Here is a 25,725-nt window from a genome sequence, read left to right as displayed (position 1 = left end):
GCTAAATTACAAATTAATCGGTTGAGTTGTTAAAGCGTGAAAGCGCAACAAACAAACTTACATTATTTTTGAGAAATTAATGACATATTTCCTAATAAGTGAAATACCATTACGAATGTTGGTTGGTTTATTATCATATAGTAGTTAACACTTAAAGTATTTTTTCATTTAATTATTCAAAAAGAGAGTCTCAATAAGATACCCATTAATGGGTAAATACATTATACAGAAACACTGGACCGGAAATGCTGTAACTTCCTTTAAGTTGCCTGCCTGCATTGGAATTCGTTCAGAAAATAAACACCAAATAAATTTTTTACTGTCACTTTAGTTTATTCTAAATTTGTAAAAACTGAATTAATAAATTAATAATTTTGAGTGTTACAAAAATAATTATCTTTATTATTCTTACAAACAATAACGGGTTACAAATATATATACTAACCTTGTAAAATACCAATTCCTAAACGAATATAGATACAAACGATTGAGTAAAAATTATACCTATAGTGTTTGTATGCTCATTGGTTACCTTAACGCATTCGTACGGGTGTAATATTAAAGATCCCAAATGGATCGAGAAAGGCACTATGCCTTTACGAAAAATTAATCTATTTTTTCAGTTCTTACAAAACATTTTAGCTAGTGTGTTGGGAATTTGGGATTTATATGAACGTAGGGTGTAATGCTACGAGTATATACATTACAAGAGAAGAAGAAGTTTAAAATGGAAGTATGATTAGACTTTTTATGCTACCAAAACTTAGCCTTGACAAGCATCATACCGTCTCGCTAAACTACTTGGCGTAACGTCTTTGTCGTTAGTTTGGTAACTACTTATCGCAGAGGCTTCCCACCGGGCCTGACCAGAAAAAATCAGAAACTCTAATTGTCCCTACCAGTGATCGAACAAGGGACCTCCTACTTATAAGACTACAGGGCTCACCACTTTGCTAGGAAGTTTGACAAAGGAGTCTGAAACAAACCTAAAAACAACACTGTCCGTTTCTCATTCTGTCAAAGCAATTGTTTGCATAACTCTAAAATATTAATATGTTATCCCACTGGCCTTTAATATAATAACTTTACAGGCTTTTGTTCTTTCTGTTCCCCAGTGGTAGAGGTCAGTCAGGTCAGGTTACCCTATTTAGAAAGAGACAATCCAGGAACTGATAAGTTATCCCTAGTCTGTACTCTATGGGCTGAACGAATGTAAAAGCCTCGTCTCTAAGGCGCTGATTAGTTTAATAATAAAGAAGATAAGTCCTTTTGTTTTTGGAAACGTCAATAAAATTTTCTGATTCTGAATTTCTATTTTCCATCGGTTTCTTTTAACTTGTATCGCGAATCGTGTAGAATGGTACACTTTTAGATTGCTGAAGTATTGTGGTCGTTCTCGGTTATAATAATTGTGTTAAATTGACTTCATTGGGCAAGTATTTTCGTTGAGTGGTATTTGAAGACTACATAAAATCAAATCGGAAGTTCTTGAGACACTTTCTATACCGGGAAACCTCTTAGTGGTATGTACTTGCTCTTGTATATGCTATTCAGCTATTCAGTACTGTTGTTCAGTATAGGATGTGGAAGGTGAAGTGTAAATTCTAAATCTTGTGGGACGTAAATTAGGGAGACTCCTATTCTTAGGATGCCTAAAATGGCTCCTGTTATAGGGCGGGGACATACCTTAAGTAGCAGCTCAAATTTCATAATGTCATTATTTTCTGCTTGGCTTTTATCATCAAAAACAGAATAGAAAGGGACAATTATTATATTAGGATAGATGAAGCTGTTAGTTATATATTTCTAATCTATAGCTGCTGATTTCCTTGCAGGTTGATAGCTTTTTAGAGATAGGATCCGCTCTCTAAACCGTAGTCACAGTCGTAATTTTAAAAGTGTCTGTAAAGTCAGCCTACATGAAATGAAAAAGAAGCACAAATTAAACTGTAAAAACTAACAAACAAATTTCGAACCGATTGGACAAAAGGAAGTGAGTCAGTTCCCCTCATCAAGTAGAACAACAAGCTGTGATAGGGCCTTGATGTTTTCTACTTGATGACTGGGTAGGAGCTTGACTTCACTTTTGGGGTGCCGAGTTTGAATCCTAGCATTCATCTCTTACTTTTCTAAGTGATGTGCGTTTTAAGTAATTAAAAATAATGCTTGCTTCTATACCTTTTCACTGTAGGAGGAGACCCATGCCCTGTAGTGGGACAGTATTGGGTTGATATGATGGCTAAGAATACCTGATATGATTAAATTTTATTTTTTGTCAATTGATATTCTATACAAATAAAATATCTCTGACAACAAAGCTAAACAAAAATCAGTTAATCCATTAAGCATACCACAGGCAGACACATTAAACTTATAACACCTCTTTTTTTTTGGCATTGGGAATTAAAAATAAAACTGCACTGTAGCATTATTTTTGTGATATTTTTAATTATGTGCTCTTGACTCTTTCAATTCCATTATGAGAGGGCTGACTAACGCAAAATAATAAGGTGGCATGTTAAATGAGTGCACAAATATCTTTACTATGACCATTCATCTTAATGTATATTTTTATAATTGCATGATACAAATGAGCATATCTTAGCCACTGCATGGGTAAGCATGTGTGTACTGATGATGAGGTTCGAGATTATACTGGGTTTGATTCCTAAGTTAATCTAACAAGTAATTCTAATTAAAAAAATTGGTATTTTGGCTTTTTCTTTTAAGAATTATGAAGTACAGCACAGAATAAAAAAAAATTAGTTATCAGAAAAAAAGAGGCTTAGCCCAGTTATAATCAATACTTCTGATGACAATGATCCTCAATGCCTGCACAACTTACATGGAGTCTATGCTCTAAAACCACCTTAAAAGAAAGACCTTAAGACGAAAGTTCACAATTACCTGGGCCTCAAGTCTGCTATTTTACATAATTTGTCATCAGTGTTGCCATTTGCTAAAAATGTGTTTGCAGAAGTGAAATTCAAAAAACTACCATAAATTAATAATGTCTAATTAAGCGAATTTTGTTTAAAAATATTTTCAAATGTTATAGATTTGTGTTCTAGAGACGAACTTTGTATCACATTTGGTAAAACAATCGAGGGAATCAAAAAAAAACAAATATTTTGTGTGCCGTAAGAAGATGGTATGTCAAAAATAATTATATTTGATCTGTAACTTTCAAATTAACGCTCAAATTTTATAAATAAATTCCCACAGAAGAGCAAAAAGTAAGTAATGGAAACTTGCACTGTTTAAGCATGATATGAAGTCTAAGTAGGTATCAAATTTGTGTCTTTCCAAGAGTATCTCTGGTAATTTAATTTAAAAAAAAACACAAATATGGGGAGAAATCTTCAATAAAATTCTTTATTCATGTATGCCAATTACAGGTGCTTATGAACTTGTACTTATCATGGTGGTGATAACTACATTTTTTTAAATTAAACCTAAAGCCTAGGAGGTTTTCATTCCATTTTCATTCCATTTTCGTTTTAAATTTTAATCTTTTGTTAACTCATGAACAATAAATATTGCACAAATTGTAACCAGCATCCCTGTAACAGAGTAAAAAATTGTCAAAACACTATGTTTCACCCTTGGAACACATATACTCATAATATATGCCTTTGTCCACAGTATTTTGACAAGAGCCTGCTGCAGTGCCAAACTTTCAAGCAGACCCTGGTTTACTCGTTGAAGTCTCTGTAAACCGAGTCCTTATGTGATAGAGCTTTCCAACTCGGCTCTAATTGTGAATAAAGTGATTTGTTGTTATCTGTTAAAGAATTCCTTCCTCTATCTATAAGGAACTTCATCAGATAATATAAATGAGACCAACTTGATCTTATTATAATTCTTGGAATTAATATAAAAAGGGTAAAAATCCTCCTGCTTTTATTAGAAGCTAGCTGAAACGTGTCTTCATTTTTTACATGTATTCATTTGTAAACTAAACTTCTGTAAATAAATAAATAAATCATAGTTCAGTATCTTATCTGTAGTATTATTTGTCTCTTCATAGATTTATAAAAAGAATTTTAATAACACACAAAAGTTAAATGCCTGTTGCAGAAGAATTGCTTTCATTGTGTTGTGGCTTTTATACTGTGTAAAACACAACATGCATCTACAAACTTACCAGCAGTGATTGGATTATTATGCAAACTTGCCCTAAACAAACTCCTGAAAAAGATATTTGGAAATAAAACACCTGTCCATCAAACCATGTACATGATTTACTACAGTTTTTCAATCTAGGAGACCCTAACATGCTGTCCAAAGACAGCATTTTATTTACTTTACCTGAAACATTGTTCCAATATACTATTACGGCACTACTGTATTACAGTCACAAGTTTCATACATAGAGTAGTGTGGTGTCCCCTCTATAGTATTAAGATTGGGGTCATCATTGTTTTCCACAGAGGATAACCACTTTCACCTGAAAATCCAACCAATATTTTATTACGACAACGCACACATCGCCATATAGCCCCAAAGTAAGCGTAGCTTGTGTTTTTGGGCACTAAGATGACTGTTGAATATTTTTATAAATAATATACATAAATACTTAGAATATACAATATAAACACCCAGACATTGAAAAACATTCATGCTCATCACACAAACATTTTTCAGTTGTGGGAATCGAACCCACGGCCTTGGAATCAGAAAGCAGGACCGCTGCAAACTGCGCCAATCGGCCGTCGATTTTTAACTTTGATGATTAAAAATGTTAATTGGAATTTATTCCTAGTTTAAACCTAAAATAAGTAATACCTAAAAAAACCTCATTCCCCATTATCCTTTAATGGAGTCCACACACACATTGGAGTTATGAACAGAGCCTGGGTTGCTGGCATCCATGCACAATATATTTAAATCTGAGTCACAGATCTGTTAAATAAATTGAACATTATTGACTATTTAGGGTTTTTTCGCCTTTTCGCGTCCGACGCCCAATTCGCGTCCAAACGACGGTACACTGTTTTACAACAGTGAAAAATAACAATACCGACACACGAATCTAAACAAGAGCGCTTCTATTGATGTTCGGACCTATGACAGGTACTCACACACAAACAAGAGATCTGTGTGTGCAACCCAAATTTAATGAAAAATAAACTAATCTTGCGTGTGCAACCAACAAGTGCTGTCGCGCGAATGTGTTGTAAAAAAAATAGTGAGCAGCTGTACTTTTCACGGTAAGTATTTAAGGTGTTTATGTGAAATTTAGAATACTTTGTTATCCCTAGACCTTAATTGTGAACCACACTATAGGAATAACGATGTTTGTGCTTATATTTTTCTACTGACAGTTTTATATAAGGTGGACGCGAACTGGTATATAAAAAAAAAAACACTTTATTTATAAAAAAAACCACTTTGCGTCCGCTGTGGACGCAGATTACTCTAACTATTTCTCAGTCAGATGTTTAATTAAATACGATAACATGGGAAAAACAATATAAACTTCCTATCAATTTTAACAACATTAACATGCATAATATGATGGCAGATTTGCGTCCATATTATTAGAAATATAAAAAAATATTATGAATGTCAAAAATCAGACTTGGACGCACAGTTTTCCTACATTAGAAACCCTATAACATTTTGCGTCCATCTTTTTATCACACGAAAATAATAGAGTAAAATTTATATAATTTTATTTAAATATACTCTTTATAACCTACCTAACCTAAAAATATACAATTATTATACGAAAATTATTTTATGTATTTGCCAATATTTGAATTTTGTTCCATTTTTAGGGTTCCTTACCCAAAGGGTAAAAACAGGAACCTAGTACTAAGACTTCGCTGTTCGTCTGTCACCAGGCTGTAGCTCATTAATCGTGATAGTAAGACAGTTGAAATTTTCATGGATGATGTATTTCTATTGCCGCTATAACAATAAATATTAAAAAATATAATAAAACACGGAACGCGCGAGTCCGATTCGCATTTGGCCAATTTTAAAGGCTATGTACCGAAATGGTAAAATAGAATCGTATAAAGCCATCGACATGATATTCGAAATAATAGTGAATCTATTAATGGAGTTAGTTGGAGGAGAAAAAAAAATATCCTGAAGTGCAATTTATGTTAACTTTTATGATATCAGCAATTATTAAACAAATGTTTTGATTAAAATCACAAGCTTCCCTTTTTATTTCCTATTTCCCTTTCTAATTATTGCTAAACAGGTGGACGCCAATTGGTCCACAGGAGGACGCAATCTGGATTTTGTGGACGCAAAATGGGAAAATCGCCTGTTTCAGCTATTTGTACCTGTGTAGAATAAAACATCAATTGCGTTGTCCAAAACTGTGCATTAAACTTGACAAGACTATATAGGGACTACATTACAACCATATTTGATTAAAAACTACCGCACGGACATTTTTTTTTTCACATTCAAACCTAACAACTCCACTAAGTGGACGCAAACAGGCGAAATTACCCTATATCACATCATATTAAAATGTAAGTTCAATACTACAACCTTACTATTAACAGTTAGGGAATGGGCTACCTTAGTGTTATAATATTTCCTTTCCATATGCATAAGATGCTATTGCTATCAGTATCTTCAACAGAAATACTAGCATTACAGCCATACCATCATAATATATTCTGAGATGTACTATACTTTAACATTACAACGAAAATTAGAGTTGTTTTCTTACCTTTGCCTCCGCCAATATTTCATCATTCCGAAGTGGTTTGGGAATGCCTAAGTGGAGCGAGCTCCCACACTTGACTCATTTATAAATTCCGCATCGGGAATATCCTAAAAGTAGTCTACATTGTTCCTTAGCAAGCTGCGGGATCGACGGCGCCTGCTACGCTCAGTCAAATGGTATTGATGAACATCAACAGTCTTAGCCTAACCTAACTTAAAAATATTCCACCTTAATCTGATTATTATGTATCACAATTTATTTGTAATCAACAATAATATTCCTAAAAGGCAATGACTGCAGAATGGCGTCTCGATTGTCTTCCGATGATCAATAGAACTGTCAAATAGCAGACTACCAATACGTGCGATCATTGCCTTGTCATTGTGCACCAGACTTGCAAATGTTCAATGGCGTGTCAGTGGTCTTTCATCGGAAAATCATAATGACACCACAATGACACCATTGTGTTAGCAGACCACCAAGTATGTCAAACTGACAATTATGAAGTCACTGACACAATTGTAACAGCAGACTTCGGGCCCAGGTCCAAGTCTTCTGTTGCAATTGTCTTGTGGTTTGACAAAAATATAAAAGGAGAAAGAAGTTTGCAGCACGTATAATATCAGTAGTGCATGCTGTTTTCTTAAATAATTAATTCTGAAAAAACTATGGTAAACAGAGTAAACACACGTTGCATACTACTATAATGTGAGTACTAATGGAAAGTTTATTTATTGTCAAATTGTTTACTGTTAATATTTTTAATTCATTGAAATGAAATGAAATGAATGTTCATTATGACTTTTTGTTGCTGATCAACCACTGAGACACAAAAATTATAATAGCAGACATGGGGCCTTGGATGGTAGTTTATATACCTTAACCACATTAATATAATAAAGCAAAAGTATGTATGTATGCTTGTTTGTTACCTAAATTCAATAAAATCGCTGCTCTAGTCTTGTTATAATTTAGGACAGAGATTGCTTACATTCTTGAAGTAATTTTGAATGTGAGCTGCAAACAATAGCTGAGAGCAGTGTGTGTGGCATGTATGTTTTGGATGATGGCTTTTGAAATCTGAAAACATATTTTTATGGAGCATTTCAGTATTAAAATAATTTACATCAATAGTCTTACTTGCACATAGATCTGGTTTAGTGCAAGTGGCCCAGGTTTTTTCTTACAACTGTATAGTTACATCAGGTAAATATGAAATACAAAAAATACATAGAACATTGCCATGATAATACTTACAGAAAATAGGAACATTATTATGGGTAATATAATAATATTTTGCACAAACCTTTGTAGGTACTGTTATAATGCGTAATTTATAATTACATTCATAAAGTACAGAGTAGTAAGGTTGGAAGATGATTTAGTGTAATATAATTATATTTTTCTTGATAATCACAGTTTAGGCTAACTCATTTTACATATCTTTTCTAGACTGATTTTATCTGTTACCATTACAGTGTTATTCAATAGGTTGTTGCTAGCTACAGTTTTATTATAAGAGGCTTGTAACATTTTTATAAATAGCTGTATTCTTACAATAGGACTATACACAAAATATTGTGTATGCAACCTTAGTTGTAGTGTGTATTTTTACTTACTAATATTAAGGTCTTCAGTTGTGATCAGTTAGTAAAACATTATCTTAATTTAAATTATGAAATCTTTCCACAGTAAATATTCTGGTCATATCTACAAAGTAAATACAAACCAAGTGTAGGTTGCTTGCTTTATGATATAATTGATTTAAAAGTTGATTCAATCATAAATTCTTATCATTTACTACAATAATATGTAAACAGTTGTATTTTGTTCTAATTTACTCATATTAGAACAAAATTCGCTTTTTGAAGCAGCACAGTTGTAGCCAAGTGGTTAGGCACTCCTCTTGCTTTAAATTTATGTGCGTCTCTAATTTGTTCAAATATATATCACTTTTTATGACGATGAAATAAAACAACGAGAGGATATCTTCACGCTAGAGAGTTCTCCATAATGTTCTCAAAGTCGTCCACCAATCCGCACTTGGCGAGCATTGTGAACTATGAGAAGAGTTCAGGCCAGTAATGGGTTAATAATCATGATAATGAAGACCATTTTTGAACCAACAATGGTTAGCATATCAATCCTAACTTGTTTCATATATATTATTATAATATTATTGTATGAGGAAGAACTACTGACATAGAAACTATTTTTAAGTTGCAAATGAGAGATAATACACTCTAAAGGCCCACCTCACCATTGCAAAATCCGGATTTGAGAAATTGATAGAGATTCTAGTATATTTCGGTTATTCTGTAATCCCGCTGTATCTTATTTTTCAGAAAAATGTCGCACAAACAAACTCCATACAGTCCAAACTTCCCGACAAGTCAAGGTTACTCCCCACCAGAAGAAGTTAACAAGAAGAACGAAAGTTTTCCAATGCAAGCTGAAGGGGGCTACCCAGGTCCTCCACCCGGCCCAATGCTTCCACCAGGAGCTCAGCCGTTGCCTGGCATGCAATCTGGATTTCAGCCAGGGCTCCAGCCGGGCTTCCAACCAGGATTCCAGCCTGGATTTACACCTGGATACCCACAGCCACAGTCTGGATACCCGCATCCCCAGGCTTACAACCCCCCACCGATCGTACAACAGCCAGTACCTCAAGGTCCAGGTAAGTCAAATAGTTTTTATCATACTCTACTGGAAATGTAGAAGAAGATGAACAAACACTATATTGAACGCAAAACGAAAGAAAAGAGAATAAGAAGTTTACAGTAAAGGGTATAGTTGGGCTGCAAAGGCGGCCTTGCAGCAATGCAAGCAATATCCAACAGGCATCCTTTGCAGATATAACAACAAAGTGCGCTACTTGTAGTTAGATAAAAAACTTCGATTTCTCGATTTATGTGGAATAATGTGTTTTTGGACAAAGGATCTCTTCAATTGGACAAACATAAAATTCAGCTTTATAATATTAAGTACCTACGAGCGGAGCAATAAAACTTTTTTCAACACATTTCAACTATCGAATCGAATATATTCGAGCTTTCATCACACATAGATTGAAACTTTCAATCACATAAAATATGACAATCCTAAATGTTCCTCCCAAAGATCTACAACAGTTTTAAAAAATATGGTCTAGGCTGAATGACAAGCTTAATATAAATTTCGTTTGTATTAATTTGGGTACCTAGTTGTCAGTTTGTGAGGTGAAGGTCAGATCCACTAATTGTTTAAACCTAAACTTGCACCGTTTAACTGTTCCAATTTAGAATTTTACGTATGTCTTACGTAACTATCCGTCGTTTTGAAGTTTTTTAACATGAATACTTACACTAAGGCTACTCATAAAAAAATTGTTGTACGAGTCCGAGTTCGTTCTGTATGTCCGCCACCCCGCATTAGATTAGCGTGGTAGGTCTTAGCTCAACCCTCCTGAAAGGGAGAGAGCGAGAGAAAGAAGATTAGATAAAGAGGTCTGATATGATGATAAATACTTAAGTAGTTAAATAAATAAGATGGTATATTGTTGTATGTTATAATGTATTGCGTATGCTTTTATTTATATGATGTATCATTGAGAGCGATTCAAGTTAATGACTCTATGTACACAGATAAAGATGTTTACTTTGGGTACATTTAAAAAGACATAATTGCTGATATGTACCTAATGTAAGTGATTGCATTACATAGAGCTCTCGTGAATTCATTTGTGTCATGTCCACTGCAAGTCAATTAAATATTGAATTTTATTGTTTAATCATCAGAAGTGTTCAACCGTAGTGTTAAGTGTCATAAATCAAAGTGAATATGAAAATCCTTAACGAACAAACGAAAAATCAATTCGAAATTTTGCATGAGGACATAATATTACAACAAGGCAATATAAATGCTAAGGAGAGCTCGAAAATTAGAAAGTATTTGTTTAAGAAATATGCAAAGATAGTGTCTTTAAAAGACAAACGTGTTTATTTGGATACATTAACGGTAGCAAGCGCAAAGAGAACGATACAGCGATTTTACAGAAAGCTTTTCAGCAATCGACTTAGTGGATATGATACTTTATTATCAGATGAAGAGAGGAGGTTAACTGACATTGTAGACTATATAAATGTGGTGGAGGGAATAATACACTAAATAATATTTGTTTTGCGACAATATTCTTACATGTTATATCTGTTTGGTAACTGAAATCTTTTTAACATGTACCGTTATTATGTTGCTTTATATTAATTAAGTATGTATTTACAGTAACGATATTTACTATTTATTATTTACGATAATATGTATCAAATAAATTGTGTGATTTGCGTTATGGTAAGTAAAATATCTTCATGTTGTCGATTTGCTAGCTTTTTTCCACGTAAACTAACGATAACCAAGAAAGAAGAAGATTTTTATTCTTCATTTTACCTATACCTACCTAGTAAACAATAATGCAGGTACTGGGTCATGTTTGAGGATGGCCAGAACCCGCGATCTGAGGCTATCTATATAGCTTGCTTATAATTAAAACGTGATAAAGTATTGCATGATGCATCTGTCTTTAACTAGATCTACAGTAAAGCTAAAGAGTTTGTATTTGGTTGGTTTGTTTGCGGTACTTTGTAGCTTCTAGTTTTTTTTTTAGAAATCGTTTCCGTATTCTAACTACCTTCCTCAGTAATTAGAGAACTCTATTGCCTGAGTAAGGCTTTTTAACTACGACCAAACTAAGACCCTAAAAACCCAAGCAATAAAAAATTAAAGGAAGCCTAGATAAACCGAATAGCACAGGCGAGCGAGCGTAGAATAGAGGATGAAAGTTCGTAAGGGAAAGATATCAAACTTGTACGCAAAATAATTCGCGAGAAACCTTTAATTATAAGTAATCGATAAATCCTGTATTCGAGCAGCAAAGAATTCTGAGCTGTAAATCTCTATTTCTGTTAGTGAAGTGTTCTGTGCCCAGCAGTAGTACATTCACTCAATTCTTAGAATTGTAATGAAATACATTTATGGAAAAAAAATTGGTTTTACCTTGCATCAATTTCAGGTGGTTGGATGACTATACCGCAAGCTCCCGTCAATTGCCCTCCAGGTTTGGAATACCTATCTATGATTGACCAATTGATTGTGAAGGAAAATGTCGATCTTCTCGAAGCTTTTGTGGGATACGAAACAAACAATAAGTACACCGTGAAAAATTCGCTTGGACAAATGGTGTACTGTGCTGTCGAAGACAGCAATTGCTGTTCTCGAAACTGTTGCGGACCCATGCGACCATTTGACATGAAGATTATGGACAACTTTCGGAATGAGGTAGTGTCAAAATTCATTTCAGTATTTAAAGTAGTTTACTTTAGTAAATAAGCACTTTTAAAACGTGAAGTCAATCTGTTTGTAGTGACTACCAGCGTTTTTGTAAGGAAAATTCTAAAGAAAAGAGCCGTCAAGAACCTCAGCAGATGGCTCTTTTCAACATAATTTACAGTCTTTAAAACTTTTCTGTCTTGTGTTGTATGAGAGCGGAGCGACGTGCTCCCAAGCAGCCATTTCGTTAGTACACAAACACTCGGCGTAATAAAAAATTGTGTGGTTTACTTTCGTTTCTCCTTTAACTTATCTTTCCATCATCATCACATCAACCGATAGACGTCCACTGCTGGACATAGGTCTTTTGTAGGGAGTTCCAAGTTCCACGGTTCTGAGCCGCTTGGATCCTGCGGCTACCTGCGACGCGCTTAATGTCGTCTGTCCACCTCGTTGGGGGCCGACCAACGCTGCGCTTACCAGTTCGGGGCTGCCATTCCAGCACCTTGGGACCCCAACGTCCATCCTTTCTCCGAACTATGTGCCCGGCCCATTGCCACTTCAGCTTCGCGACTCATTGAGCATAGCTCTCTCCATCGCCCGCTGAGTGACTCTGAGCCTTCTTATGAGGCCCATAGTCTTGTCTTTAATATTTATTAATTAACAAACTGGTACACTCACTTAAAAAGCAAAATTTACAGTTAAAAGCATAAATGTAAAATGCCAAATTCTCCTGCCGATTTACCGACACTATGAAACCGAACAGACTATATCATAGTGTATCGATGGATCTAGTTACAATTCCGGGAAACCGTACTGCCACCAGATGGCGATCTTTCGTTACCATGGAAGTCGTAGTTGACTTTCGTGCGATTTAATAGGTATACGTACACGTTGCACTCGCGCGCCACTTCGATACGTATAAACCAAAGGGTAACAAATTTCAGGTGATCCATTTAAACCGTCCGTTGGCTTGCGACTCTTGCTGGTGTCCTTGCTGGCTGCAAAGCATTGTAGTGACTGCGCCGCCGGGCACCGTCGTGGGCTCCATCGAACAGGTGTGGTCCATCTGCAGGCCCAGTTTCGTCATCAAGAACGCCTCGGGCGATGTTGTGCTGCGTATCAAGGGGCCCCTGTTCACCTATACATTCTGCGGCCAGAGGCAATTCAATGTAAGTTAATTTTGTTTATTATAATAAATAATACTAGCGGACCCTCGCGACTTCGTCCGCTTATGAGTCAACCGAGAAGCTAGAATAGATCTGATGCTAACATAATAATCATCACATCCTAGTTATGATCTACTATTATTTTACGATTTATACAGAGTTAGTAAGTGGTCATTATTTTAGTTGATACATACATACATACCTACAGCCATCCATACATTTATCCTCACAAACTTTCGCATTTTTAAGTAGGATAGTACGCATGCATTCGATCGTTGTCCCAAATGCCTTGCGACTTGCTGTTATTTGTGAAGAGTTATGCCCTTTATCTCCGACAATATTTTTCAGATCTTCATTAAAATAAGACAATGCATGCTTGATACAAATAAAAAAATATTTTTTAAAATCGGTTCAAATTTAACGGAGCTATGAAGTAAAATTGATAAAAACGTTCATCCCATTTCCCGGAGGAAACTTATTGTTTATCGGGATAAAGAGTATCCTATATGTTTTCCCGATACATTAGCTACCACTTTACCAAATTTTATTTAAATCCGTTCAGTAGTTTTCACGTGATGCCCGGACAGATAGACAGACAAAAATAAAATAAAAATCTGTTTTGGACTCAACTCAACTCAACTGTTTTGGAAAATGTTCAAAATATATTAAATGTACAGAAATCTTCCAGTTACAGTTTTTTAATAAGTATAGATAGCTGTCATTAAGAAATTCATCAAATGTTTAGTATCCTTCGTTGTTCGTAGTTCCCTCGCTGTATTAGATTTGTGTTTACACAATTTTTAAATGTATGCATTGGTAAGTCCAAAATTACCTCAGGAATCATGTTATAAAAGCGTATACTCAACCCAACAAAGGAGTTCTGCATCTTTCGCAGATGATATGCAAATATCACCAATCTGTGTCCTTTTCGTAAGTCGATTGTTAATATCAATTTTTTGTTTATAAAGAATAATATTTTGTCTCACTAAGACTGTATTATTATGGCGGTGGCCAATGGCGATATACCAATGGCGTCAATTTGACTTGACCGCTTGGGCAACACCGCTTCATTTTGAGACTTAAATGCCTTAAATCGTTGGACCAATTAATATTGGTATACAACGTTAATTGTTCCAACGATTTGTTGTGAACTGAACTTGATAATTGAATGCAGCTCGATAGGGGTTACACGCATCATTTCTATGTTATTGATTTCGATTCCATCGATTCCGTTCAACTTCACTCCGCGCTTCGCGTTGCTCGTCAGTTTGACTTGCTCTTGTATATCTTTGACTCGCATTGCGAGTTCTGCGACTTAAGTTTGTACGTCTAATTGCTGGCATTTTCAAAAACGAAAATTCAACTGTAAATCAGCGAAAACTATTGTATTCTTCTTTATAACCGAGTATATCACTTTTTATGTTAGTAAAGTTCATGTTATTTTATCCAAACTTACCAAAACTCCATATTAAATTGAACTTTTAATATTAGGCGTGATGGCTCTGAACTAACCGTGATGTACACTAAGAAATTCATTTTTTTTACATCCTTTTTTGGGAAATAAAAAATAATTATGTTACATGTATTTTCTATCAATAAAATAACTTCAATCGAAGCATTTGTTTTAAACGATAAGTTTTTTTACATGATGATATTTGCAGCACGCATTCTGTCAATTCTATGTCAAATGTCATAATGTTACATCAAAAAAGTTAATATTGTCCAAAGGTAAGGTTAGATTAGAAATAATATTTTACGGTTGTTAAGTTTCTTTTAAATAAGGATTCTTAATTTTTATAAATTTTCCGCGCAAGTTTTTATCTTTTTGCTGTCATAAAAATCCTTCTCCAGCCAATAACTAACACAACAAAAAAAAAATGAAATCGGTGCAGCCGTTCACGCGTAATGGCGTGACCAAGTGATATAGGGATTCTAAAGCTAAAATATCAGTGGCCACATAGAGCGGATTACGAGTAGGTTCTCAAGTCTAGAAAAACCGACAGTTTCGGTAATTAGCACAAGTGAAGTGAAGTGACCTTCAAATGTTTGTTCGTGTTTGTGTGTGATATAAAACTTCATTGGTTTATCATTTATGTGATATAAAAATACGGTATTACACTTATGTGTTATAATAAATAAATAATAAATAAATAAAGCCCACCAACCATCAATCTATTAGCACAATCTCGATGCTCTAATTCCCTCTCTCCTATGAGATCAGAGCAGTGGAACGTTTATAGACTGAGTATGATACGATTTGTGCTGAGGGTTATTGGATTCATAATCATCATCATGCCAATCATTGGATTGCAACTGCACGTCATCTTTTGTACTACTACTACACTAGCTACTATAAAAAAATAACTCCAAAATTAAATAAATTCCGTTTTTTTATCCAACCTAATTGTCAACCTGATTTATTACGAATAGATAAAAGACATTAGGTATTAAATCTATTGATTTAGATTCTGGACTGGGATAAATTTATTCACAGGAAAAATTATCATTGCAATTTTTATAATTTTTATTAGTGTTTTTACATACAATTGGAGGAATTATCAATTTTATAAATTTAAAATGCATATAAAATTATAAAAAAGCAATGTGTCATCTCTTGTTTCAAACGTGTCTCATTGTAATATGGACCTTTGAAAAAGTAGATCGAAACTGCAACGTTTCCTGCTAGATGACGCTACAGTCACTATAAGACTGATGTGAAAGGCATACTAATTTCGGCATCGACGGCAGGAGAGCCGTAGCTTAATTGGAGAAAGCGCTCAGGCCGCGATTGCCAGAGAGTCGCAGGTTCAAATCCTGTCGGTTCCGAAATTTTTATGTATTTTAAATTTTAAAAATTATCATTGCAGGTGTACTCTAAAGACGGCGAGGCAAAAGTGGGCAAAATAACAAAAAATTGGTCGGGACTCGCTCGAGAGGCGTTTACGGACGCTGATAATTACGGGATCAAGTTCCCGATGGACTTAGATGTCAGGATAAAGGCGGTTTTGCTTGGAGCATGCTTCTTAATTGTAAGTAATCGCCTACTTTGCCTGGCAGAACTTGCATATGCATATATATTCTTCTTTTATTTTCTTAATGTGTAGTGGTGTGCAAGTAAAGAATATAGAGATAAATCATTTCTGGGTACTTTTTATTGCGAGGGAACTCAATAAAAGCATAATTTTGGGGCCAACTCAAATACGGAGCGTTTTGATCTTTGTATTAAGGTCGGTATGCCAAATGCATGCTAAACTTTACGTATTATCTTGACCTTTCAAGATGTTTCTGTAGTAGTAGAGCTTATTGTGACAGAGCTCGTCCGGGGAAGTACTACAACCATGCTTATTTCAGCCGCTTAGAAGTATTGTCGCAATGCTGTGTTCCGGTCTGAAGGGCGTGGTTACGTGTAATTACAGCCATATGAGGATACATCTACGCCTCAGGTTGGTGGACACAAGGCAACAGTTTGTAGGATGTTTTTCTTGGATTCCCTGCGAGGTGGTGCACTGTTTATAGGCGATGGTTTTCTACTAACCATCAAAAAATTTGTTTGTTTGTTTGTGATTCAGGTTGCGTATTGACACGTAAAAATTATTGCCACCAAAAACATTCTTTAAAAAACTAGCCAAGTCTCGATGGAGCTCCTTGTTTATATCTAAAAAGGAATGAAATCTATATAAAGTTGTGCCAAGTCTAAGGTTCCTTACTGCGATTTATTTATCTCTATTATTATAGTTAATGTTGCGTGACTTGGACGTACCACATTGATTTAAATTATAGCATGGAATGGCTAGCTTATTGTCGTGCGGCTTAAAGCGAGTTTTTATAAAAAAATAAAACTGATAATATTCGACGAGTGGTCAGGGGCCGCCACTACACATTTATCGACCTGGATCCCACTTAACACGTCGACGACGCGTTTCCGACTCGTCGATGATGCGTTACAGAATCGTTGACCGTGCGCTTCTTTTGTGAGTCTTACTGTCACGGCTGAACTGTACACTGTTATTCTACTCACCATCGGCTGTGGTATACGACTCGTTGCCGGTGAATCCTAAGTTATAGTTGAACTAGCAATGAAACTGTGTTGGAACGGTGTTAAGTTTATATTAATGAACGAAGGCTTTCGAAAGGCAAAAATATCTTTATTCAAGTAGGCCAGAGATAGCAGATTTTCATCTCATTACATGTACAATGTAGTGAGATACTGGCGATCACTAAATTCGTATACTTAAAAGTAATGCTACGTGGGTTCCATATGCGCACTGGAGAAGCCCACAACAAACTTAGCTGGGTGTTCTTTTTATTATCACAATCTCACATTGTCATTGAAAATTATGAATCAAACAACCTGATTAGGGCAAACATTCACTTTTCTGTGCGATCAGCTTTTTACGTATTATCTTTATTAGTAACGTGTAGGACGATAATGCTTTTTATTCAAAGGGGATTGGATTTCAATTCAATAAATTTGATAAAATTTCCTGAGACAAATATTTTTCTATTACAGGATTTCATGTTCTTCGAAAGAGGGCTTCCACCAGTCGAGGGCTATGGGATGCTTTAAATCTATATACGCCAAACGCATCTTATGTATACGCACGAAATTTTAGTTAACATAGTCAGTAATTGAAACATTGGACGGCCGAGTGGCGCAGTGGGCAGCGACCCTGCTTTCTGAGTCCAAGGTCGTGGGTTCGATTCCCACAACTGGAAAATGTTTGTGTGAGGAACATGAATGTTTTTCAGTGTCTGGGTATTTATCTGTATATTATAAGTATTTATGTGTATTATATTCATAAAATAATATTCATCAGCTATCTCAGTACCCATAACACAGGCTACGCTTACTTTGGGGATAGATGGCGATGTGTGTATTACTAATACTTCTCGAATATTTAATATGATGTTGTAACAAATAATATGAATATTTAGGAATCTCTTATGCGATATATTATTACCATTAATTATTAAGAATTAATATTATAGCAGTAAGTCTTATAGTGGAGTGTTATAATAATACAGTATACTATTTACACTTATACATATATAATTGTTTTTAAACGCAAAGTTTTCGAATATATAACCATATCTAACTAATGTACGTTAAAAGCTCGCTATTAACTACAAACTATAAAACTACAAAAATAAAGCGAACTCTAAACACACTGCTTTATTTACTTTTAGAGATGATTCTCTTCTATTATGTAGTAAAATATTTAGGTTTGCTTATTGCATAGCTAAATTAGCAAAGTTCTCAGGAGACACAAAACACTTAAATAAATCAATAAAAAGTCAAATATCAATACTTGTAAGAAATACATAATGTTTTAATCCTGTCAAACGAATCCACTTTAAAATAATTAGTGTCCACAATTCGGACTTAGCGCCATTTTGTCTCAAATTGCTACCGCCTGCCGCTAATACGATCAACTGAAATGTTTATAGACATAAATCAAAAAAGCTCTTAGTAGACCTCATTTATGAGTCGTTAACGTTTATGAATTAAAAGTAAGTAAATTTAAGGATTTCAATATTGCTTAACGAGTCTATGCCTAAAAATAAAAGCTGTCAAACTATTATCGCAACAATTTTCTTTTTAAATTTTTTATTATATTCATATAATGTGTGTAAGCACTATTAAGTACATAGTCATACCTTGGAATGTGAGATAGATTAATTATCCTGACACTTCTACTTGTAATAATTTTGTATTAAAGACTTTTGTTTAGAGACGATTAAGGTAAATAGCTACACACTAATAACAACCAATAATGAGAGCGATTTAAAGTAAACAGATATTATAAAGAAAAAATATTTTCCTGAGGGATGGGAACGTAATCAGTGTAATGTATAATATTAATGAAAGTAGCAGTGTAATCCTGTAGTATAATATTAATGAAATATTTCAACTAATATTACTTGTAAAAATATGAAAATTCTTGATATTCAGATCCTATGTTTTTGATAAAGCGTATCGAAATTACATCTTTATTATTATTACTACATTTACTGCTCCAATAGCTGTGCCCCTAAAATAAGATTACGTTCATTATTTCATACCTGCGACATAAGTAATGTAAACTTAATTTATGGTGCTGTTTCACTGCTGTTTAAAAATGTATACAAACATTTTCAAATGTAAGGAATGGATACATTATGTTAGGAATTGTTTGATATTTTGAATGCTGCTACACTGATGAAAAATGTTTTCAAACATTTAAAAACATGGAATCGCCTCTCAATTTGGATTTACGTTCTGAGGAGTCTTCACGAAAATAGAAAAAGATTTAAATGCACTCTATCTGGATGCGAATAACTAAGAGATATACAAGAGTATAGTGCCACAGATTTTAATGTAGTAATGTGTACTGTTTTGACAGAAATGATGTCATTACTTACATGCCAACGTTTTCTAACGTTGTGATCAAATGGGTGTTAGAAAATGTTTACTAATGTTTGTAAACATTTTTGAACAGCAGTATGGCAGCACTATTACTTATATCAAATGACAGACAAGAAAAATCTATTTTTCTCTGAAATCTTTTTTTAATATTTATAAAACAAATATTCCATAAAAAAAAAGTATTTAAAATATTATATTATTCATATAGTCCATTTATTACAAATGGACTATATGAATACACAGCACACAGATTTTTTTTTTACCAATATGCGACGATCTAATATCTACCGAATGAAATATTATCAATATACTAAACTCAGTGGTCAACAGTGTATTTTTTACGTTTTTTTCCTATAAAGCATTTATTATATTGTTCGTCGCTTATTACGCAATAGTGAGTCTCAAATGCTGTTTCAATTTGTGGCGTTAATTCCTGTTAAGGATATCATAGGGTCGTTTTGTGTATTGCGATCGCAATCAATTCATTTTTACGGTGGATGGTGTTAACTATTGCGAAAATGAGTTAAATAAGAGCCTCTTTACTTGCCGACATTATAGCTACTGCTTACGTCGACGCAACGCTTGATTTACTAATCGATGTCGACAGGTAAAAGTTAGGATTTATGATTGAGCTTTAGGCTGGTTTAAGTGCAAGCGCTGGACTGACTTGGCCGTCCGCATATCGCACGTGGAGCCTGCAATGCCCTTAAAGAGTGTTAAGCTGTGCACAGATAGGTGGATACGAGCCCCACGCGGGCTGTTTTAAGTAAAGAGCCAATCACTGAAAAACAGTTAAACCTCGACGACAGCACGCCTGTGTATAGGCTCTAGATTTTATGAAAAAAAAACAAATCCACATCTTGATTGATTGCGAATGCAATAAACAATCCCCAGCTAGTCTTTACTGATCTTATAATATAGCTAAGCCTTATTACGTAAATACTTCGTAAGATTTTCTAGTTATTCAATTTAAGTTTTACAAAATAGGGTGCCTGTAGTCTTTAATGGCCACCAATGTTTGTGAATGTTTTTTTTTTAGTTTATTTATTTAGTGTATTATTTAAAACTTAAATAATCGAACATCTAGATTTTCAATAAACAAATTGACAGTCTGTATATATTTCGTTAAAGTATGTGGAACTTTATAAGTTAAATCTATATTGTGCTCTTTCTGTCCACATTTTTTTGGACCATATAAAACGCATGCCAGTTCCTTAACAGAAAAGTATGAATGTGTTATATTTTATATTATCTTTTGTATTGTTATTAAATTGTCTTGTATTTTGTGTTACTTCATTCGTCAAACTATTTTTTATTATGAAGATATTTTTTTACAATAAACTATTACAATATCGTAACCAACATCTATTTTAATGTACCTGCCCTTCAGAACCAGAACGCGGTTGATATCCTCATTACTTTTAATTTAGAAGTTTTAGGAAGAAGTGGTTCGACGACATAAGAGAGTGGACCGGACATACCTATTCGGTATCGAAGAAGTTGGCACATCTTTCGATTTTCCACTAGCTGACCTCCGAACTTCAATATCAAGATGGCACCTAATGATGATTTTAAATTAAGTTTTCAGGTATAAGCTTAATTCACCGTAATCTCAAAAATAGAAAAATATGCTGGCAGCTTTAATTAACAGTTGAATACTCTACTTTTCACTCCTCAGGAGACAATATAATCAAGGCTGGTACCAACACTATTATTGTGAAAGTGTGTCTGTTTGGTTGTTACCTATACTCTGCTCACAGGTAGGCCTATGCCAAAGGTAAAGCTGAATGTTTTATGACATTACTAGCTATTGTCCGCGACTTCGTCTGCGTTTGATTTCGTTTTCCGTAAGCATTCAGTATAGCTAAGCCTTAAATGAGGGCTTTGCTGCTGTCCACTGAGGAGTTTTGTTCTCTATCTCCAACTACAGTAACCAAAAACAGTTTGTGCAAAATTAAACACATTATACCTACCTCTGTAGTACAAAAATAATTATTTAAATCGGTTGTAATTGGTCATATCATCTCAGGCTCATCCCCTCTCCCAAAGGAACCAAGCTTAATGTCGGGATAAAAAGTATCCTATATTACTTCTAATACTTCCAAAAATATGTGTACAAAGTTTCATGAGGATCGGTTAAGTAGTTTTTGCGTGAAAGTGTAACAAACAAACTTACATTGATATTTATAATATTAGAAGGCATACTACTACACATAAACACCACGAACTTTAGTACACACATTACTTAATACATTATATAGATATACATAAAAGCTACCAGCGGTTCCTTTGCGACTTCGTCCGCGTATAAGTTTTTTAGAATTTTAAAGAGGAACAATTTCGTCATACTTACTGCTTACTTCCGTCGTTTTGGCTTACCGTTTACACATCGCACGCATTGGTATTTGCATGCCAATTTGGCTATATAAGCAAGTTTCAAATAAGTGAATAAAATGAAAGAATTTTAATGAAAGAATTTAAAATATATTGATGAAAGAATTTTATCAAGAACTAAGATGATGTGGTTTATTCTGATATGTCTGTATAAACATCAGCCTGAGATTTAAGTGATAAGTTATCTATACTGTCATCTTGAGGTACAAAGAGTTTCTTAGAAGTGGTCACATCCTGTGGTGCATTTTTTCTTAAAACATTTGCTGATGGAGTTCCCCTTTTACTCCAATCACTGTGCAATAATTTCTTGCTATTGTGTACCTGAAAATATAATACTGTTAAAAATGTAAGACTAAAAGCTGTGCCATTGTTGTTCACAGTGACATAAGAAGTAAAATATTTTTTAAACTTTTTTGCATTGGTCTAACCATTATGAGATCAATATAATATTAATTGTTATTTAAAGTAGTACAACCATACATACCACTGCAGCCACCTTGGGAATCCCACAACCAGTTGTTTGCAATTGAACATTTTCTTTGTTACTTATTTTATTTTCCATTGGAAATTTTTTCAGTGTAGGAATAAATGATTGTGGTTTAGGACAGTTACTACGTAATAAAGAAAATTGAGGGCTCTTAATATATATAGCAATAGGACTGGCTACATGTTGATAGCCTTTTACTTTACTTTGTGAATTTTTAATTGAAGAAGCTTGTTGCTTTCTTGTAGAAACAGGAGTTTTAAATATATCTGTGTTAGGTATCTTATTATTTTGTGTTGACACATTGTCACATATACCATGAGTTTTAAGTTGAACTTTCTCAATCTTTTGTATTGTTATGTTGTTTTCACTCTCATGCAATACCTTGTTTGTTTTTACTTGTGATGTTTCATTATCATAATGTTCTAATTTATGATCTTGTACCAGAATTTTAGGATTGTGTTGTTGTGTGGACACTTTTTCACGTGGACCATGAGTTAGAAGTTTTACTGTGCCAATCTTTTCATTTCTTTTATTTTCACTATCATGTACATTGTTTGTTTTTTCTTTTGAAATTTCAACATCATTATGTATTAGTTTTTCATCTTGTACCTGAATTTTAGGATTGTTTCTTAGTTGAAAAGAAATATCTATAGTGTTATTTAATAAATCATTTTTTTCATCTCTGGAATCCCAATATACAGGAGATTTTTTCAAAAGGAAATTATCTATTCCTACATTATTATTCAAAGTATGATTATGTGTTTGTTCTGAGATACAACATTCTGCAACTTGTTTTTCTAGTTTTATAAAACTGTCATTTGGTGAAAGTTTTAAGTAACTATTATCTGTTTGTTTGATTACACAATCTGTATAATTGGTGAAAACTGTAGACAAGTTTGGAGAATCAATCAGATCATTATTAATATTCATTTCTGGCTCTGAATGCATTTCAATTATGGTGATACTGTTATCAATTTCATTGTTTTTTTTTTTTTTGTTAGCGTATCTGTAATAAATAAGAGAAAATATATCAGCTAGGTATGTCAAAAGAACTTAAAATGTTTTTGAACTTGAAATGAACTTTGAACTTAGTCATGAAATGTTTTGTTAGATTTATTCAGCAGGGCTTCCCAAAATGGACACCGAGATGGACAGAGAGGCACCGTAAGGCCGCCTTCTGAAGTTGTAAAAATCAAGGTAAATAATTGAAGATGTGATGAAGATGTTTTATTTTTTGCACCTATTTGCCTAACTCACTAGGATCAATCTATTTGAACTAGCTAGGATAGGACAGACGCATTGCAACTCAATTTCTTAACTTGTAAATGCACTGCTGGCTTTATAAGGTTGGGAACAGGCGTAGAGGAAGATGACATATTCCATAATATGTTAACTATACACATGAAACCGCTGGGCGAAAATATATAATGAACAATATTATACTTACATCATATGTCGTCGTACTTGTTTGGGTAAAAGGCGTGCCCTTATTTCTTTTAAAGTACTAGGGCCAAAAAATACTTCATCTTCACTGGAATCATTGTCGGTGGAGCTCGAAGCCATATTTAGTTCTACGAAGAATAGATAGGTAATTTGTGATAAGAATTTCTTATATTTAAGAATATTAACTAAACCTGATTTTGACAAAGAAATCGAGGTGAAATGCATAGAGGCTAACTGAATAAAAAACAAAAAAAGAGGGCTAGCATGGGAATGAGACAATTTTTTCATGGGGAAAGGATACAATATTTGTCTTTTCCCAAGGTTCTCTAATCTTTCTGCCATGATTTAAAAAAACAATCAAATTCAAAATTCATTTATTTCAAGTAGGCCTAATAAGCACTTTTTAAAGGTCAAATATGTATGTTTGTAGTGACTCTACCACCTGGTCGGAAGGCAGATTCTACTGGACAGCTCTTTATTGTAATATAAATATAGTATCCATTTCATCTGCTTTTCCCCATAGCAAGATCCCATATGACACACTATGAAAATACGCAAAATAAACAAGCCTAGCAGTTTCAACATCATTTCTGACTGCATAGGCAGCTGAGCTAGGTTTACCCACTAATGTCTCTATATGGGCATGACGATGGAACTAATATCCAAATAATTTAGCAGTAAGTTTGAACAGCAATAAGTTTAAAATAATTTAGCAGTAAACTTTCTCCTTATCCACGGCACGGCACGCTTGCCAAGTAAATTTCATCCCGTATCCGGATATAATCGGTGGCTAAAAATTTTATCTCCCGCCTATTCCTGGAGTGCTGAGTCGCTCCTTACGTTCGTACCATTAAATAAGTGCTGCCATTGCGTAAGTTCAGATAGGTCACTTAGATTGACGGGGTATCTTGATTCTGCATTCCGAAGACAGAAAGTGCGTGGTGATCGGGAATTCACAATACAAACTCACAAAAATCGAAAAGAAATCTACTCACAGTGACACAATACAGAGGTACACGAACGGACCGTACAAAATGTAAAATGTATTTACTCTTCGTTCAAGACAATATTCCGAAGCAACGGATTTTTTAATAATATTGCTTTAAGATTTGAAAAAAAGAGTTTCGTCTCAACCGTGTTGAAAATTTAAATTTCGAAATGACAAAATTGTCAACCATAGAATAGTTACAGAATGAATATAGATTATAGATAGAATACATGTTACTTTTACATACTATGAATTGACAGTATTACTTTTTCTCTCTTCTTTTACATTAAAAACAACTTGTAATAGTATTTACAGTTATTTATGATATGTTAAAGTGTATATTAGTGAAGTATATATTATTTTATTTAATCTAGTTCAAGGATCAGTATATAGTTATTCCTTTGTATTTTTTTAATCATGCACAACCTGTAGTCTGTTAGCCTAGCCTCATGTTTTCCTGATTCTAAGGTTGCCTGTCAGAGATTTCTACTAAGCGATAAGGCCGCCTTTTGTATAAAATTTCAAAAAATTCAAAATTCATTTATTTCAAGTAGGCCTAAATAATAAGCACTTTTGAAACGTCAAGTCAGTCTGTTTGTAGTGACTCTACCACCGGTTCGGAAGGCAGATTCCTCTGAGAAGAGCCGGCAAGAAACTCAGCAGATTGCTATTTTCCAACATCATTTTAAAGTTTAACAATCTTTAGAATCTTTCTGTTTTGTAAGAGATGAGAGCGGAGCGGCCTGCTTCCAAGCAGCCTTGTCGATAAGGAATTCATCAATCGTGTAGTAACCACGATTTGTTAAATGTGTTTTAATATATTGTTTAAACTTAGATAAA

At 34.1% G+C, this 25,725-nt stretch overlaps 2 protein-coding genes and 1 long non-coding RNA gene across 8 annotated transcripts; 1 reads left to right on the top strand and 2 right to left on the bottom strand.

The window, feature by feature from the left end:
* Positions 1-1,282: 1,282 nt before the first annotated feature.
* Positions 1,283-17,868, top strand: LOC120632225 (phospholipid scramblase 1). 5 transcript variants are annotated; one of them, XM_039902032.1, is made up of 6 exons: positions 1,283-1,523; positions 9,043-9,374; positions 11,742-12,007; positions 12,946-13,170; positions 16,035-16,196; positions 17,678-17,868. In XM_039902032.1, the coding sequence occupies exons 2-6, from the start codon at positions 9,047-9,049 to the stop codon at positions 17,732-17,734; spliced, it is 1,038 nt and encodes a 345-aa protein (XP_039757966.1). In that variant the 5' UTR covers positions 1,283-1,523; positions 9,043-9,046; the 3' UTR covers positions 17,735-17,868. The 5 variants fall into 5 exon arrangements, with proteins under 5 accessions (XP_039757966.1, XP_039757972.1, XP_039757980.1 ...); XM_039902038.1 differs by lacking the exon at positions 1,283-1,523 and adding an exon at positions 7,215-7,405; XM_039902046.1 differs by lacking the exon at positions 1,283-1,523 and adding an exon at positions 8,783-8,828.
* On the bottom strand, positions 3,362-7,079 carry LOC120632252. The gene is made up of 3 exons (XR_005659074.1): positions 6,701-7,079; positions 4,312-4,450; positions 3,362-3,563 (listed from the first exon to the last, which is right to left on the bottom strand). It is a non-coding gene; the product is annotated as an uncharacterized LOC120632252 (long non-coding RNA).
* Positions 17,869-22,085: 4,217 nt separating the features above from the next.
* LOC120634494 lies at positions 22,086-25,057 on the bottom strand. 2 transcript variants are annotated; one of them, XM_039905147.1, is made up of 4 exons: positions 24,893-25,057; positions 23,902-24,025; positions 22,452-23,460; positions 22,086-22,288 (listed from the first exon to the last, which is right to left on the bottom strand). In XM_039905147.1, exons 2-4 carry the CDS (start codon positions 24,015-24,017, stop codon positions 22,100-22,102), a joined length of 1,314 nt encoding a protein of 437 aa, XP_039761081.1. In that variant the 5' UTR covers positions 24,018-24,025; positions 24,893-25,057; the 3' UTR covers positions 22,086-22,099. The 2 variants fall into 2 exon arrangements, with proteins under 2 accessions (XP_039761081.1, XP_039761090.1); XM_039905156.1 differs by lacking the exon at positions 24,893-25,057 and adding an exon at positions 24,746-24,881.
* Positions 25,058-25,725: the final 668 nt, after the last annotated feature.

The sequence above is a fragment of the Pararge aegeria genome, chromosome 2 (assembly GCF_905163445.1).
Source record: "Pararge aegeria chromosome 2, ilParAegt1.1, whole genome shotgun sequence".
NCBI lineage: Eukaryota > Metazoa > Arthropoda > Insecta > Lepidoptera > Nymphalidae > Pararge > Pararge aegeria.
The sequence above is the reverse complement of the archived record's forward strand: the minus strand, read 5'-3'. Positions and strand labels throughout refer to the sequence as shown.

Bases quoted from the DNA above. Each gene is read 5' to 3' on its own strand.
- LOC120632225 (XM_039902032.1), top strand. From the start codon at position 9,047: ATGTCGCACAAACAAACTCCATACAGTCCAAACTTCCCGACAAGTCAA. The intron at 9,375-11,741 runs GTAAGTCAAATA...CATCAATTTCAG, and splicing joins GCCAGTACCTCAAGGTCCAG to GTGGTTGGATGACTATACCG. The intron at 16,197-17,677 runs GTAAGTAATCGC...TTTCTATTACAG, and splicing joins TTGGAGCATGCTTCTTAATT to GATTTCATGTTCTTCGAAAG.
- LOC120634494 (XM_039905147.1), bottom strand. From the start codon at position 24,017: ATGGCTTCGAGCTCCACCGACAATGATTCCAGTGAAGATGAAGTATTT. The intron at 23,461-23,901 runs GTAAGTATAATA...TATTTATTACAG, and splicing joins CAAGTACGACGACATATGAT to ATACGCTAACAAAAAAAAAA. The intron at 22,289-22,451 runs GTATGTATGGTT...TTATATTTTCAG, and splicing joins TTCCCAAGGTGGCTGCAGTG to GTACACAATAGCAAGAAATT.